General features: G+C 39.8%; 1 protein-coding gene across 1 annotated transcript in view; it reads left to right on the forward strand.

The window, feature by feature from the left end:
* Positions 1-14,444, forward strand: part of lamc3 (laminin, gamma 3) — a 176,906-nt gene that overhangs the window by 119,459 nt on the left and 43,003 nt on the right. Inside the window, exon 12 of the mRNA XM_053618520.1 lies at positions 8,663-8,902. Coding sequence (XP_053474495.1) covers positions 8,663-8,902 — 240 coding nt within the window. The remainder of the gene's footprint in view (positions 1-8,662; positions 8,903-14,444) is intronic.

Here is a 14,444-nt window from a genome sequence, read left to right on the forward strand (position 1 = left end):
CATTACAACCCTGGCTGCTTTCTTCTGCAACACACTCACACACTGACAGCTTGAGGTACTCTGCTTGAACACTGCCAGAGAGATATGTGCTGCTTCTGCACGCGCATGCCTTTCTCTGTAGGTATGTGTAGCAAAGGCTAAGAATGAGCCTCTAGGCTTGGTTATACCATTGTAAAATGGCTCACCATACATAGTGTGTACATCTATGTATGTAGCCATTTGTACGCATAGGCAGGTATGTTGGTTCCAGCATGGTGTGTGTGTGTTATCCCTTTATCATTATTCATAAGAGCTGTGGGTACCTGGGAAAAAGAAAAACCCTTCTCCTCCACCATGTTTCTCTTCTGCTCCCTTCAGCCTATACTGATTAATTAATCTCCACTTTATTTATTTATATACATATCGAAAATTCACTCTACCAGCATCAGCAGTCTGAACAAGTGAGAGATAAAGAGAATATGAATGTAGAAAAAAAGACAAGAAGGTGAAAGTTGGCTCTTGGGAATTCGTATGAATTTGCAATCGGCAAAGCGTGTTGGTTATTCAATAAAGGGCAGAGATTTGAAGACTGGAAAGTAGAGATAGAGCTAAATTATAGTATACGTTACAGAAACTCACGAACAAACTAAATAATGAATAACAATCCAGAAAATGCGTAGCCTGTGGGTGCGTACTGCTTAAGAAGAGATTCAGTATATATAGAAAAATCCCAAACTATTGATGCCTGGATGATGGAATACTAAAGGAAAAATTTAAGTTAAATATGATCATGATATCACTATTATATGTAACTATTAGGTGAAATGAAATGAAAAGTGACATTTTAAATAATTAAATACCTTAGAGTAAACTGTGATCAGTCAGGTATCTGCTGGATGATGTGTCTGTATCTGTTGTAAACTAATTACCTACAATGCTGTTCCACTACCTTTGGATATTGCTGCCAGCAGGATGGAGCCCTTGCTTCATCTCTATCTAAAAAGAGTTCTGCAGCAGTGCTTTAGTCTTTAGACTGTTCAGCTTTTATACCACCTCACCTGTACTCTCTGATCAGCTTCAACTTTCATGCTAGTACCACTGTCAACACCAATGCACTCACCATTTTGTAGATTGCTATCTAAACGAGTCAAGCCTCTGCTGTAACTTGGCACAACTGCATGATGTAGCTGCCATGCGTTCTGAAACTCTTGCTAGAAAATGGCAAGTGACAAAAAAAAAAAAAGCAATTACACTTTTACTTGAGCAGGTGAACAGTGAAACCGGATTGTTATTACTTATGTTTGAGTTCACTGAAATTTTTGTCAAAGTCTGTAGACATCTGTCCATCACACCCATATGTGGTTCTTCCCCAAACTGTTGCCACAAAGCTAGAAGCACAAAGTTGTATGCACAGTTGTATGCTGCAGCATTACAATTTCCCATGACTAGAACTAACAGGCCCAAACTTGTTCCAGCATGACAGTGCCCCTGTGCACAAAGTGAGCTCCATTCCAAGACATGGTTTGCCAAGGTTGAAGTGGACGAATTCGAGTGGCCTGCACAGAGCCCTGACCTCAACCCCACTGAACACCTTTGGGATAAACTGGAATACAGGCTGTGCCCCAGGCATCCTCACCCAACATCAGTATCTGACTTCACAAATACTTTTGTGGCAGAATGGACAAATCCCCACAGCCTAGTGGGGAAAGCCTTCCCATAAGAGTGGAGGTTATTATAACACCAAAGGGGGACTAAATCTTGAATGAGATGTTCAAAAAAAAAGCACATGTAGGTGTGATGGTTGGGTGTCCACAAACTTTTGTCCATATAGAGTACTTAAAGGAAAACTCTACCCTGAAACACATCTGAAACAAGTTTTCAGTATTCTTTTTTTTTCTGTCAGCATTGAAATTAAAATCATACCCAAAATATTTTCTGATTCTTTTTGGCTGCAAAACATGATAGCTTTTAGACTAACAAAATTAACATGTTCAGTTACACATATATAGTACACTGCAGTGTGCGGCTCTATTGCATAATCATTATTATAAGTATTATAACATGCTATGATTTACATATTTATCTAATTATAGTAATGAAGCTCAGCTCCACTAGTTGTTCACATGAATCAAAGTTGCCGGAGAGTCACTTTCTTTACTGCTTGTGCAGAATATTTCTCTTTACATTTGGATCACAGTGTGACATACAGTCAAAGTTACCAGTAAAAAATTACCCTATATTAAGTGAGAGTTATATCTGTTGTAATTTTGATGTACACAACAACCCCTCCCTCTCATCCATGCACCCCTCTACACCACCACCACCTTCTGCACACACTTATACACCAATTAACATTCATATTTCAAATCTGCCAGCACAACATTACGGTGTCTATACCTTTAAGTGTTTGTTTGATCTTTACCTATTTTTTTTTTTTTAGATAAGTTAGTCTATTTAAACATTTTACATCCCAACATAGTTCAAAGGCACCCCAAACCCCCAAACTTTTACAGCTCATGGCCCATATAATTAACCACAAAAGTTGGCTGTTAAAAATGTACCTAGTCCTAACATAATAATTAGTTCTGGTCATTAGAAAAAATAAGCCTACACAAGCTACAATGTGGCTTCAGAGAGACCTGACAGGAAGCTTGTCAATCTATTCTTTGCAAAACACACTCCATATTTGAATTAGGTTTTTTCCCCCAGCTAGCTTTGAAATTACCCTGCCTGTCATCTTAAACAATAACAAAAATAATTTCTGAAATTTTTATTTTTCTTTCAACATTCTTTCCTTACCAACCAGCAAAATAAGTTAATTTGTAGTTTTTTTCCCCATCTTTTTACATATTTGTAGAATCACCAGGATGAATAGATACATTTAAAAAAGGCTCGCAAGTGGTGCAACAGAAAGGTGTTCCTCCCTTCCCTGTCAATTAATGTGACACTGATCATGGGCACATCTGTGATCATGTATGAGGAAGAGGACGGACACCACATTCCTCTGAGTGTGTTATGCTGCCCTGTGATGCAGCATGAGCAGCAGTCACAAGATGTGGTTTGCTGGTTTGACGTCTCTCAGGGGAAGTACAGTGCATCCGGAAAATATTCACAGCGCTTCACTTTTCCCACATTTTGTTATGTTACAGCCTTATTCCAAAATGAATTAAATTCATTATTTTCCTCAAAATTCTACAAACAATACCCCATAATGACAACTTGAAAAAAGTTTGTTTGAAATCTTTGCAAATTTATTAAAAATAAAAACAAAAAAAGCACATTTACATAAGTATTCACAGCCTTTGCCATGACACTCAAAATTGAGCTCAGGTGCATCCTGCTTCCACTGATCATCCTTGAGATGTTTCTACAACTTGATTGGAATCCACCTGTGGTAAATTCAGTTTATTGGACATGATTTGGTAAGGCACACACCTGTCTATATAAGGTCCCACAATTAACAATGCATGTCAGAGCACAAACCAATCCATGAAGTCCAAGGAATTGTCTGGAGACCTCCGAGACAGGATTGTATCGAGGCACAGATCTGGGGAAGGGTACAGAAACATTTCTGCAGCATTGAAGGTCCCAATGAGCACAGTGGCCTACATCATCGGTAAATGGAAGAAGTCTGGAACCAGCAGGACTCTTCCTAGAGCTGGCTGCCCGGCCAAACTGAGCGATCGGGGGAGAAGGGCCTTAGTCAGGGAGATGACCAAAAACCCGATGGTCGCTCTGACAGAGCTCCAGCATGTCTCTGTGGAGAGAGGAGAACCTTCCATAAGAACAACCATCTCTGCAGAACTCCATCAATCAGGCCTGTATGGTAGAGTGGCCAGACGGAAGCCACTCCTCAGTAAAAGGCACATGACAGCCCGTCTGGAGTTTGCCAAAAGGCACCTGAAGGACTCTCAGACCAAAGATTGAACAAAGATTGAACTCTTTGGCCTGAATGGCAAGCGTCATGTCTGGAGGAAACCATCCCTACAGTGGAGCATGGTGGTGGCAGCATCATGCTGTGTGGATGTCTTTCAGCGGCAGGAACTGGGAGACTAGTCAGGATCGAGGAAAAATTGAATGCAGCAATGTACAGAGACATCCTTGATGAAAACCTGCTCCAGAGTGCTCTAGACCTCAGACTGGGGCAAAGGTTCATCTTCCAACAGGACAACAACCCTAAGCACACAGCCAAGATAACAAAGGAGTGGCTACAGGACAACTCTGTGAACGTCTTTGAGTGGCCCAGACAGAGCCCAGACTTGAGCCCGATTGAACATCTCTGGAGAGATCTGAAAATGGCTGTGCACCGACACTCCCCATCCAACCTGATGGAGCTTGAGAAGTCCTGCAAAGAAGAATGGGAGAAACTGCCCAAAAATAGGTGTGCCAACTTGTAGCATCATACTCAAATAGACTTGAGGCTGTAATTGGTGCCAAAGGTGCTTCAACAAAGTATTGAGCAAGGGCTGTGAATACTTATGTAAATGTGCTTTTTTTAATTTTTTTTATTTTTAATAAATTTGCAAAGATTTCAAACAAACTCCTTTCATGTTGTCATTATGGTGTATTGTATGTATAATTTTGAGTAAAATAATGAATTTAATCCATTTTGGAATACGGCTGTAACATAACAAAATGTGGGAAAAGTGAAGTGCTGTGAATACTTTCCGGATGCATTGTATATCTTAGATTAACAGCTGTCGTGTGATTATGGGAGAGCTGGCTTATTTATTTTATGTTTTCATTTTGGAAAGTTTCCCCCAAATCTCCACCCACACTATGGTTATTTATATATCATTCAAAGAGTGACACATTTCTTTGCTCAAAGAAAAAAAAGAAAAAACAGGATGGACTGATGTGTCATCTATAGTAATAGTTGTAAATCAAATCAATAAAACAATCAAAAGATTATTGCAATTCTTCATATTAGCCACCTCAGCCACCTGCCTGTGACAGCCACCTGCCTGTGACCGTGATGCCTTCCTTCCAGATGCGCTGAACAACTTCTGCGCTTGGTTCGAGGCACAGAATGACGTGGTAGCAAGGAAGACCACCCCTCCTCCCAATGAACAGGTACTGTGTCTAACCACGGCTGACGTGAGGAAAACTCTACACAGAGTCAACCCACGGAAGGCTGCTGGACCAGACAACATTCCTGGCAGAGTGCTCAGAGGATGTGCAGATCAGCTAGCAGATGTTTTCCCTGACATCTTCAACATCTCCCTGGGCAGCACCATCGTTCCAACGTGCTTCAAGGCTACCACCGTCGCCCCATTCCGAAGAAGTGTCCAGTGTCCTGCCTCAATGACTATCGTCCCGTTGGACTCACATCTATCATCATGAAGTGCTTCAAGAGGCTCGTCATGAGGCACATCAAGACCCTGCTGCCCCACTCACTGGACCCACTGCAGTTCACGTATCGCACCAACCGCTCAACAAATGATGCCATCGCCAACACCCTACATCTGGCCCTCACCCACCTGAACGAAAAGGACAACTACATTTGAATGCTATTCATAGACTTCAGTTCAGCATTCAACACAATCATTCCTCATCACTTGATTGGAAAGCTGAACCTACTGGGCCTGAACACCTCCATCTGCAACTGGATCCTGGACTTCTTGACTGGGAGACCTCAATCATTCCAGATCGGGAACAACATCTCCAGCACCACCACGCTCAGCTCTGGCGCCCCCCAGGCCTGTGTGCTCAGTCCACTGCTGTTCACTCTGCTGACTCACAACTGTGCAGCAATGCACGGCTCCAATCACATCATCAAGTTTGCCGATGACACGACCGTGGTGGGTCTCATCAGTATGAATGATGAGTCAGTATACATAGAGGAGGTGCAGCAGCTAACGGACTGATGCAGAGCCAACAACCTGTCTCTGAATGTGGACAAAACAAAAGAGATGGTTGTTGACTTCAGGAAAGCACGGAGCGATCAATCTCTACTGAACATCGATGGCTCCCCCGTGGAGATCATCAAGAGCATCAAATTCCTTGGTGTTCACCTGACGGAGAACCTCACCTGGTCCCTCAACACCAGCTCCATAGCCAAGAAGGCCCAGCAGCGTCTCTACTTTCTGCGAAGGCTGAAGAAAGTCCATCTCCCACCTCCCATCCTCACCACATTCTACAGAAGAACTATTGAGAGCATCCTGAGCAGCTGCATCACTGTCTGGTTCAGAAATTGCACCTCATCGGATCGCAAGACCCTGCAGCGGATAGTGAAGACAGCTGAGAAGATCATCGGGGTCGCCCCCCCCCCATCACAGACATTTACACCACACGCTGCATCCACAAATCAACCAGCATTGTGGATGACCCCACACACCACTCACACACACTCTTCACCCCCGTGCCGTCTGGAAAAAGGTACCGAAGCATTCGGGCCCTCACAACCAGACTGTGTAACAGCTTCTTCCCCCAAGCCATCAGACTCCTCAATACTCAGAGACTGGACTGATATACGCGCGCACACACGCACACACACACACACACACACACACACACATACACACATACACTCTGAACTGAACACCATCCAACTCCCATTGAAATATTTGCACATTCCTGCATTGACACTGTTGCATTTTTTTTTTTGCTCCTACTGTATTATAAAAATATAGTATCTAATTTTTGTCACTATATACATTTTATATACACTTTACCTGGCTGCTACCACAATAACTGCTATGTTCATATTTGGTATAAGCTAATTTGCTGAATACTCAGTCATAGCATGTTATGTTTACATATATACCATTTTTACATTATATTGTTAATCCTCTGTTATATCAGACACTTCCACACTAAAACTGTGTACTGTTCAGCGTTACACTATCACTTATTGTACCTATTGTCCTGTTTTAGTAGTACTGTACTGTCCTGTGTTGTTAGCGCACATCAGCACGTGCACTTTATGTAGAATGTTTGTGGATCTTATTAGTTCTGTGTCTCATATTGGTTAGTGTGTTGTTTTATGTACCACCATGGTTCTAGAGGAATGTTGTTTCATTTCACTGTGTACTGTACCAACTGTATATGGCTGAAATGACAATAAAACCACTTGAACTTGAACTCATTATTATGAAATGTAACATGCTTGTGTAGCTGATGTTATCCTCATAGCTAAAAGAGTGATGTGGGTTTGACTTAGTGGAAGTTCTGCTGGAATTTGATAGTCTGGAATCCACTTTTGATCATTAAAGTTAATTTAATGCACCGTAAGTGCTTTTATAGACTGTTTATAGATTTGTCAAATTTTTTATACATCCCCTCATGCAGTTTCCTGTAGAACATTATGATTAGAAAACAAATAAACCTGAACCATTGCTGAATCATGTGAAATAAATGTGAAAACTCTGTCAAACTGTCAACAATAAAACGTGGCAAATTTCTGACAAACGTTTTGTGGAAATGCGGATGAATCATACTACTGATTTAACTTTCTAACATACAATTTGTGTTTGTATTTTTTTTTTTTTCCAGTTAGAGCTAGATAAGAATTGCAAATAATAAAGCAACCAACAGTGGCAAAAGAGGTTATGGGTACTTTTTTATGTAATGGTTTGTATGCACATTGCCTTTACCAAGGGTTTTGAATGTTGTATTTACATATATGGTAGGTTATAGAAGATAATCACTAATCTAATTAATTTACTTGGTAGAAGTCAGTTTCTATCAGTGCTAGCTTGAATTCCGTTGTCTTATCTCAATGTCTTGGGCTCTTTCAATTTCCTGTCTTGTATGTGCTTGCCTTTCTTCATGGGAAGGATCGATACAAAAGGGACCAAGTTGGTCCAAAGTCAATTAAATTCAAAACGTCTGTCACTGAACTTGAGACAGCCCGAATATTTAACCTTTACTCTGATGTATGAATGTTTTTGCTTAAAGGAATGGGCTAATATATCTTCCACTGCACCTCTTCAAATGAGTGTCATTAATCTTTGTAACTTCCATGTTCTAAAAACATGTTAGTTTGAAGGCAGTGGTTTGCAGTTCACTTCCTGAAGTATCCCCATGCTCTCAATACACCAGCAAAATATAAACTACATCATGGTTATATAGGAGCAGAAAATTGGGCACTAGTGAACCAGTGCTGGGAATTCTTGGTCTAAAAGAACACATCAACATTTGTCTATTTTCCATGGATCTATTCTTAATTAGGTTGAGAGTTGTTTCTCTTGTGTTATGTATGTGTGTGTGTGTGTGTGTGTGTGTGTGTGTGTGTAAGCAAGGTTTGTATATTTGTGCTTTATAAAGTTACATGTTAGCAATTTAACTGAGGCTCTTTACAATAGTGTGTGAGGGTGGCTGACTTGAGTGCGCAGAGCTTTATCAGGGGGTGGAGTTTTTGTTTGTTTTGTTTTTTTTCTTTAAATATCACCCCACCCTACATCCGATGCACACCACCTTGTGCTCATCTTTAAAGATCACACTCACTGATACTGCTCTGCATGCTCCACTGTTTAACAATACTATTAAACTCCATAATGTGTTTTATCAGGTTAGCTCCTCTAGAGATTTTCACAGACCTTTTTTTGTTGTTGTTGTTAAACAATTTCAAGTGCAAAATGAGAACAGTATCAGACTGATACAGGATACCAGTAGTCTTGACATACTGTACAAATAATAAATAACCTTGACTTGACCCTTTCATCCTCTTCTCCACACACAGATACCTCCCAGCTGTCTGGGGTGACACTGACTTCTGCGACACTGAGTGAGTCCTATTCAGACATCCCCCTTGCACCACCTGCCCCCTGGGTTGAGGTGTGTGCGTGCCTACCAGGATTCATGGGACAATTTTGTGAGCTGTGTGCACCAGGTTTTACCCGAGACAGTCCTAATGGCGGGCCATATTCACCCTGTGTGCCATGTAAATGTAACCAGCATGGGACGTGCCATCCAGAAACAGGTCTGTGAGATAACATGGGTAAAAAGAATTCAACTCCTTTTCATAATGCTTTTATGATTTTATTTCATATGGCTACTTTCAAGTCAAAATGACCTGAATGTAATCTCTATGTGACCCTAAAGTGCTTATTTTTGCTTGTTAATTAGAGAGCATGTGACAAGTGCAGCTTTGTTCCAATTTCAGTAAAACTTTAAAATGGGTCAGTTTGTCCAAAACAGGACATGAAGGTCTCCCAAATTGTTATTGCAGTTGTGTGTAAGCATGTCCACTCCATCAGGTAAAAACATCATCAATCATATATTCTCTATTTCTTTCTCCACACCTCCATACCAGTCTAATTTCCTTCTCATTTTGCCCATTTCATCTTGCCTTATTGTTTCACCTGTACCCCCCCCCTTATCTCCCGCTCCCTCCCTGCCCCAGTTAACAGACTGCATAGTGAGCTGATTGCCTGCAAAGGAAAGGCGAAGTTCATTGCCATCTCCATCTTTCTCATTAGATCTGTGAACCAGCCCCTGGCTAATTAATGCTAATATAGGCTAGACTCGTATATGTGTGAGTGTGTGACACAGTAAGAGAGACAAGAGAGAGTGAAAAAAAATAGCAGGCATAATGTGTTAAGCTGTTTTTGTTTCTGCTTTCAGGTGCTAATTAGGCTGCATTCAGTACGAAAAAGCTTGCTGAAGTCTTTTGTTGTGTTGGCAGTGTGTTTTTGATATTTTATTTTATTTATACCTGGGCAACAAGAAAAATCAGTTACATGTTCCAATATCTCTGATCACTTGAAAAATGGGTGGGTTTAAACAAAATGTGCCATGTTCGAAGCTGTTTAACACACTGTATATATGAGGCTGAAAGGCACATTTCACATGTTGCAACATGTGTGATTTTCTCCCTCAAATATACGCAGAAGCAAAGGGAAATGAGAAGTGTGGATGATTAAATATTTCATTTAATCTTTTTTTGCAATTAGTGGAGGACAGTTTTGACGGTGAGCTTGTTCACCCACTAAAACCAGATGTTTCTCAGAGCAGAGATTGGGTTACTTTTAAACCATTCATATGCGTGTTTTTTTTTATTATTATTATTCTAATAGAAATTCTTCATTATTCTAATAACATGGATATTAATACACTACCTGAGGACCTTGGTGAAATAACTATTTATGCAAATTACAGTTGTGCATCAAAGTCGTAAAAGTAGACAAAGAGAACCCAATTAAACAAATGAGACAAAAATATTATACTTGCTCACTTGGTCAAGCCACTGCCCACCAAAAAGAACATTGCTGTCCGTCTGCATTTTGCTATGGTCATGTGCACAAGCCAGAATATATTGGAAAAATGTTTTGTGGCCAGATGAGACCAAAATAGAACTTTATGCATTATGTTTGGAGAAAGGAAAACACTGCATTTTAGCATAAGAACTTTATCCCATCTGTGAAATATGGTGGTGATACCATGGTCATTATTGATGAAGCAATGAATTCTGAACTATACTACTGAATTCTAAAGGAAAATATCAGGACATCTGTCCGTGAACTGAATCTCAAGAGAAAGTGAGTCATGCAGCAACACAACGACTCTAAGCAAACAAGTACCGAAGAGTACCACAGAATGGTTATAGAAGAATAAAGCAAATGTTTTGGAATGTCCAAATCAAATTCCTGACCTTAATTCAACAGAAATGTTGGGAAAGGACCTGAAGCAAGCAGTTCATGTAAGGAAACCCAACAACATCCCAGAGTAGAAGCTGTTCTGTACTGAGGAATGGGCTAAAATTCCTCCAAACCAATGTGCAGGATTTATCAACAGTTACTGGAAACGTTTAGTTCAGTTATTGCTGTACAAGGGGGTTACACCGGATACTGAAAGCAAAGGTTCACATATTTTTGCCACTCACAGATATGTAATATTGGATCCTCAATAAATAAATAAAGTATAATATTTATCATATTTATAAGTATAATACTAATTTGTTTAATTGGGTTCTCTTTGTCTACTTTTAGGACTTGTCTGAAGATCTGATTGTTTTAGGTCATATTTATGCAGAAATATAGAAAATTCTAAAGGGTTCACAAACTTTGACGCACCACTGTACATATTTATATTCTGCTTGTTCATTGGCCTACCTTTTTACCCTAACCACATAAATTAGGGTTTTTTTTTTCCTGCAGAATGTTTGTATTTGACCAATTGTGATGAAAGGTGTATCTATCTAGCATTTTTAGTGCATTTTTGTACATTTGTCTTTGTTCGTTCATCTTCAGTAACCACTTAATACTAGTCACAGATGCAATGGATCCTGAGTCTATCCTGGGAACACTGGGTGCAAAGCAGAAATACCGAGTGTGTACTGGCATAAACCCTGGAGTACACTGATCCATCACATGGCACCATGAGCACACAGACACACACTCATTCACAGCTATGGGCAATATAGAATATAGAATCCACCTTTGGGAGGTGGGAGGAAACATCCCTGCGACCCTGGAGCTGTGAAGTGGCAACGGTAACCACTGCACCAGCATGTCGCCCTATTTTCCTGACATTAAGCAAACCTTTAAATGTCCTGCCCCATTTTCCTGTCTTGTAGATCTGCAGTATTTGTCAAACACATCAATCTACATCATTACAAACAGGCTACTTCACCCAACTAAATACAATTGATGAAGTTACTGTATACATAACAAATATAGCTGGTGTATTGTAGTGAAGGTGAATTGATTAGTCAAAATATCCAGAGAATGTAGGCATTAGGGATATACACAGGACAATACTCAGTGCATTATCTACAAACAAAGATAATTAATTAACCGCACTTGCTAAATTTAGCCAATTAAAGAGGAATTAGTCTGTAGTCTATAATGCCTATGTGCTAGAGTGAACAGCATAAAGAGCATAAGACATAAAATACGTCAGCCAAGGGTTATTTCTATAACTAAAATATTAATGTGGAATTTATAGAGCATTGCACTGCAATCTAATTATGAAAATGTCATTGCACTGGTTTTGACAGAATATTGAATCTGACCTAACCATAGCTCTTGAAAATGTATTCATTCAAAATCAGTCCCTTTTTATAGGTTACTGCTTGTGCCAATCGTCAGAAGAATATATGAAATATATCTGACTATCTGACACATTCCAGTGCTGTGAGAGTATGTTTTTTTTGTGTGTGTGTTTGAATTATGATGGTGAAAATACTGCCTTAACTTTCCAAGGTCGTAATTCTCCAAAGTCTGTTAATTTTTTAAAACAGGTCCTTTGGGCTACTGAGTGGCACAGTCTAATTTGTCTCGCCACAGTTTCATAATGAATCGAAAATATTTTTACACTTCTCATAATAACATTAAAGATCTCCGTTTTGCGCCATTGCTTCAGTAAAGCACCCTCCCCCTGGTTAGTCAGACTGCTCCCCTCCTGGCTAACAAATTTTTCCAGAAATTAGTTCTGATTGGCTGCCTGCCACTGTGATGAACCATTAGCGAAGACACAGACACACTTCATGTGAGTCATTTATCATTATTTATTATTTGTTGATGGTTTTTGATTGATTCTCTTGCAACACACTATATTATGTAATATAATATATTTAAACACAAGGTATCTTTACCAGCTGTTAAAAGAAAGGAAGTGTTCTAAACAGAGCTATCATTGATGCTGGTAAAGAAGACAAAATTTCACCCATGTGCATTATTTTACAGAAATTAATTATAGTTTAAGTGCAGCTTATCTGATTAAAAGTACAGTTGTGAGTGAGGTGTAGGACACCTTGTAGATGGGACAGAAAGCATAATGATGAAACACAATTGACAAATCTTATTTACAAGATAGCAATATGAGTTATAAGTAAATCCTTCATTAAAATGAGTATTTCATCCACTTGAAGCAACATTGAAGTCAATGGCTTCAAGTCACAACAGTAAAGTCACAACCCGCTGTTACTGAGCCAATGGTTTATTATCTGGGGGCTCACAATTAATTATTAAGAGTCTTACTGCATGAATGATTATCGAAATGATTATATGAACTGGATAGATCGCGATCTATTAACTTCTCAAGAATGCAAAAGCTAATTAGTAAACTGGTAGAACACTTGAACCTGTCTTGTAACAACTGGTAAAGATGCCCTGTATTTACATATATTACATGATGTAGTATGTTGCAAGGGCATCAATTGAAAACTATTAACAAATTAAAAAAGAAATACATGACTTACATGAATAGTGTCCGTTGAGACAGTCGATTACACTCGTATGTTTGGTACAGATTTGTCACCATAACCATGCCCCCGGACCCCCCTAGAGGGTCAGAGGTCCAACCACCACAGTCTCACAAAATCCTGTGGGAAACACTGCACCCATTTGTTGGGAGATTGCGTGGTCTAATCTAGACTATGCCTCAGACTATCCATGGGCAAGAGTCTAGGGAGACAAAAGTGGCTATGTTCTCTGGGTTGGAGGGATGGCATACTCTCGTTTCCCTGTCAATCATAGGACACCAGCCAATCATGAGCTCATGTATGTGGAAGAGGACAGATAGAGCTTTCCTCCAATTGTGTTACGCTGCCCTGTGATGCAGCAAGAGCAGCGGGTAGGTGGTTTCACGTGTCTAAAAAAAAGCACGTGTTAGCTCTCATATGAGAGTTGGCTGGTAAGTGGGAATTGGTAAATGACCAAACAAGCCACATATGTCCCTGTTTTGGTCTTCATCTTTCATTTTCCCTCTTTCTATCTTTTTGCCCCTCACGTTCTCTGACAATTGCCAGGAACTCAGACTCTTTTGATGTGCTGCAAATTAAAACTTCATAGTTCTCCTTATGAGCGTAAAAAGCGATTAGTCCAGTACAAGGATTTTACACTGCAAATTAATGTCAGACATGAGCTGATATGCTTTAAGAGAGAGAGAGATAAGTGCAAGGAGGGAGCCAGGGAGGCATTTAATAAAGCACTTTGAGCAGAAAGGAGGAGAGGGACGATGAAAAGGTCAGGGCAGGTGTAAAAGTAAGTTGAAATAGAATCAAAAGCAGAAAGACAGCAAGTTAGGGAGCAAAGGAAAACCTCAGCCAAGAAATTTTTCCATCCCAGGAGAAAAGGAGGAGTTCAGTGTGTTTATTTATTCATGAGAACTTCAAAGTGCAAGTGAATGCCAGTTGCAACGGGCACCGTTCAGGGCCATTTAGCTGCTTAAATCCTTTTCAGGTTAGTAAATAGAATTAGGCTTGTGATGAATCCCTGCTGAAAATGGCCTCGCTCTGCATTAGCATATACACATGCCATTCTTCATTTTCTTCATATGCGAAAATGGAAACTTTTTCAAACACTTTCAAACCCAATTAGGATTTTTAAGGCTTTTTTTTTTTTTAGACTATTCAATCCAGTTTTCCCCTTCAGAAGAGTTTGAGGTGTACTAGGACAGCTGAAAGGATACATCTCTTTGACTTTTATATGTGTCAAAGGAGCTGTGAATTTTGCTGGACTTGCAAATTAGGTCTAATTGACTATTAATTGGCTAATACAGTAGCTAATAAATTCATTCAG

Source organism: Ictalurus furcatus, chromosome 28 (assembly GCF_023375685.1).
Source record: "Ictalurus furcatus strain D&B chromosome 28, Billie_1.0, whole genome shotgun sequence".
In the NCBI taxonomy this organism is placed as follows: Eukaryota; Metazoa; Chordata; class Actinopteri; order Siluriformes; family Ictaluridae; genus Ictalurus; species Ictalurus furcatus.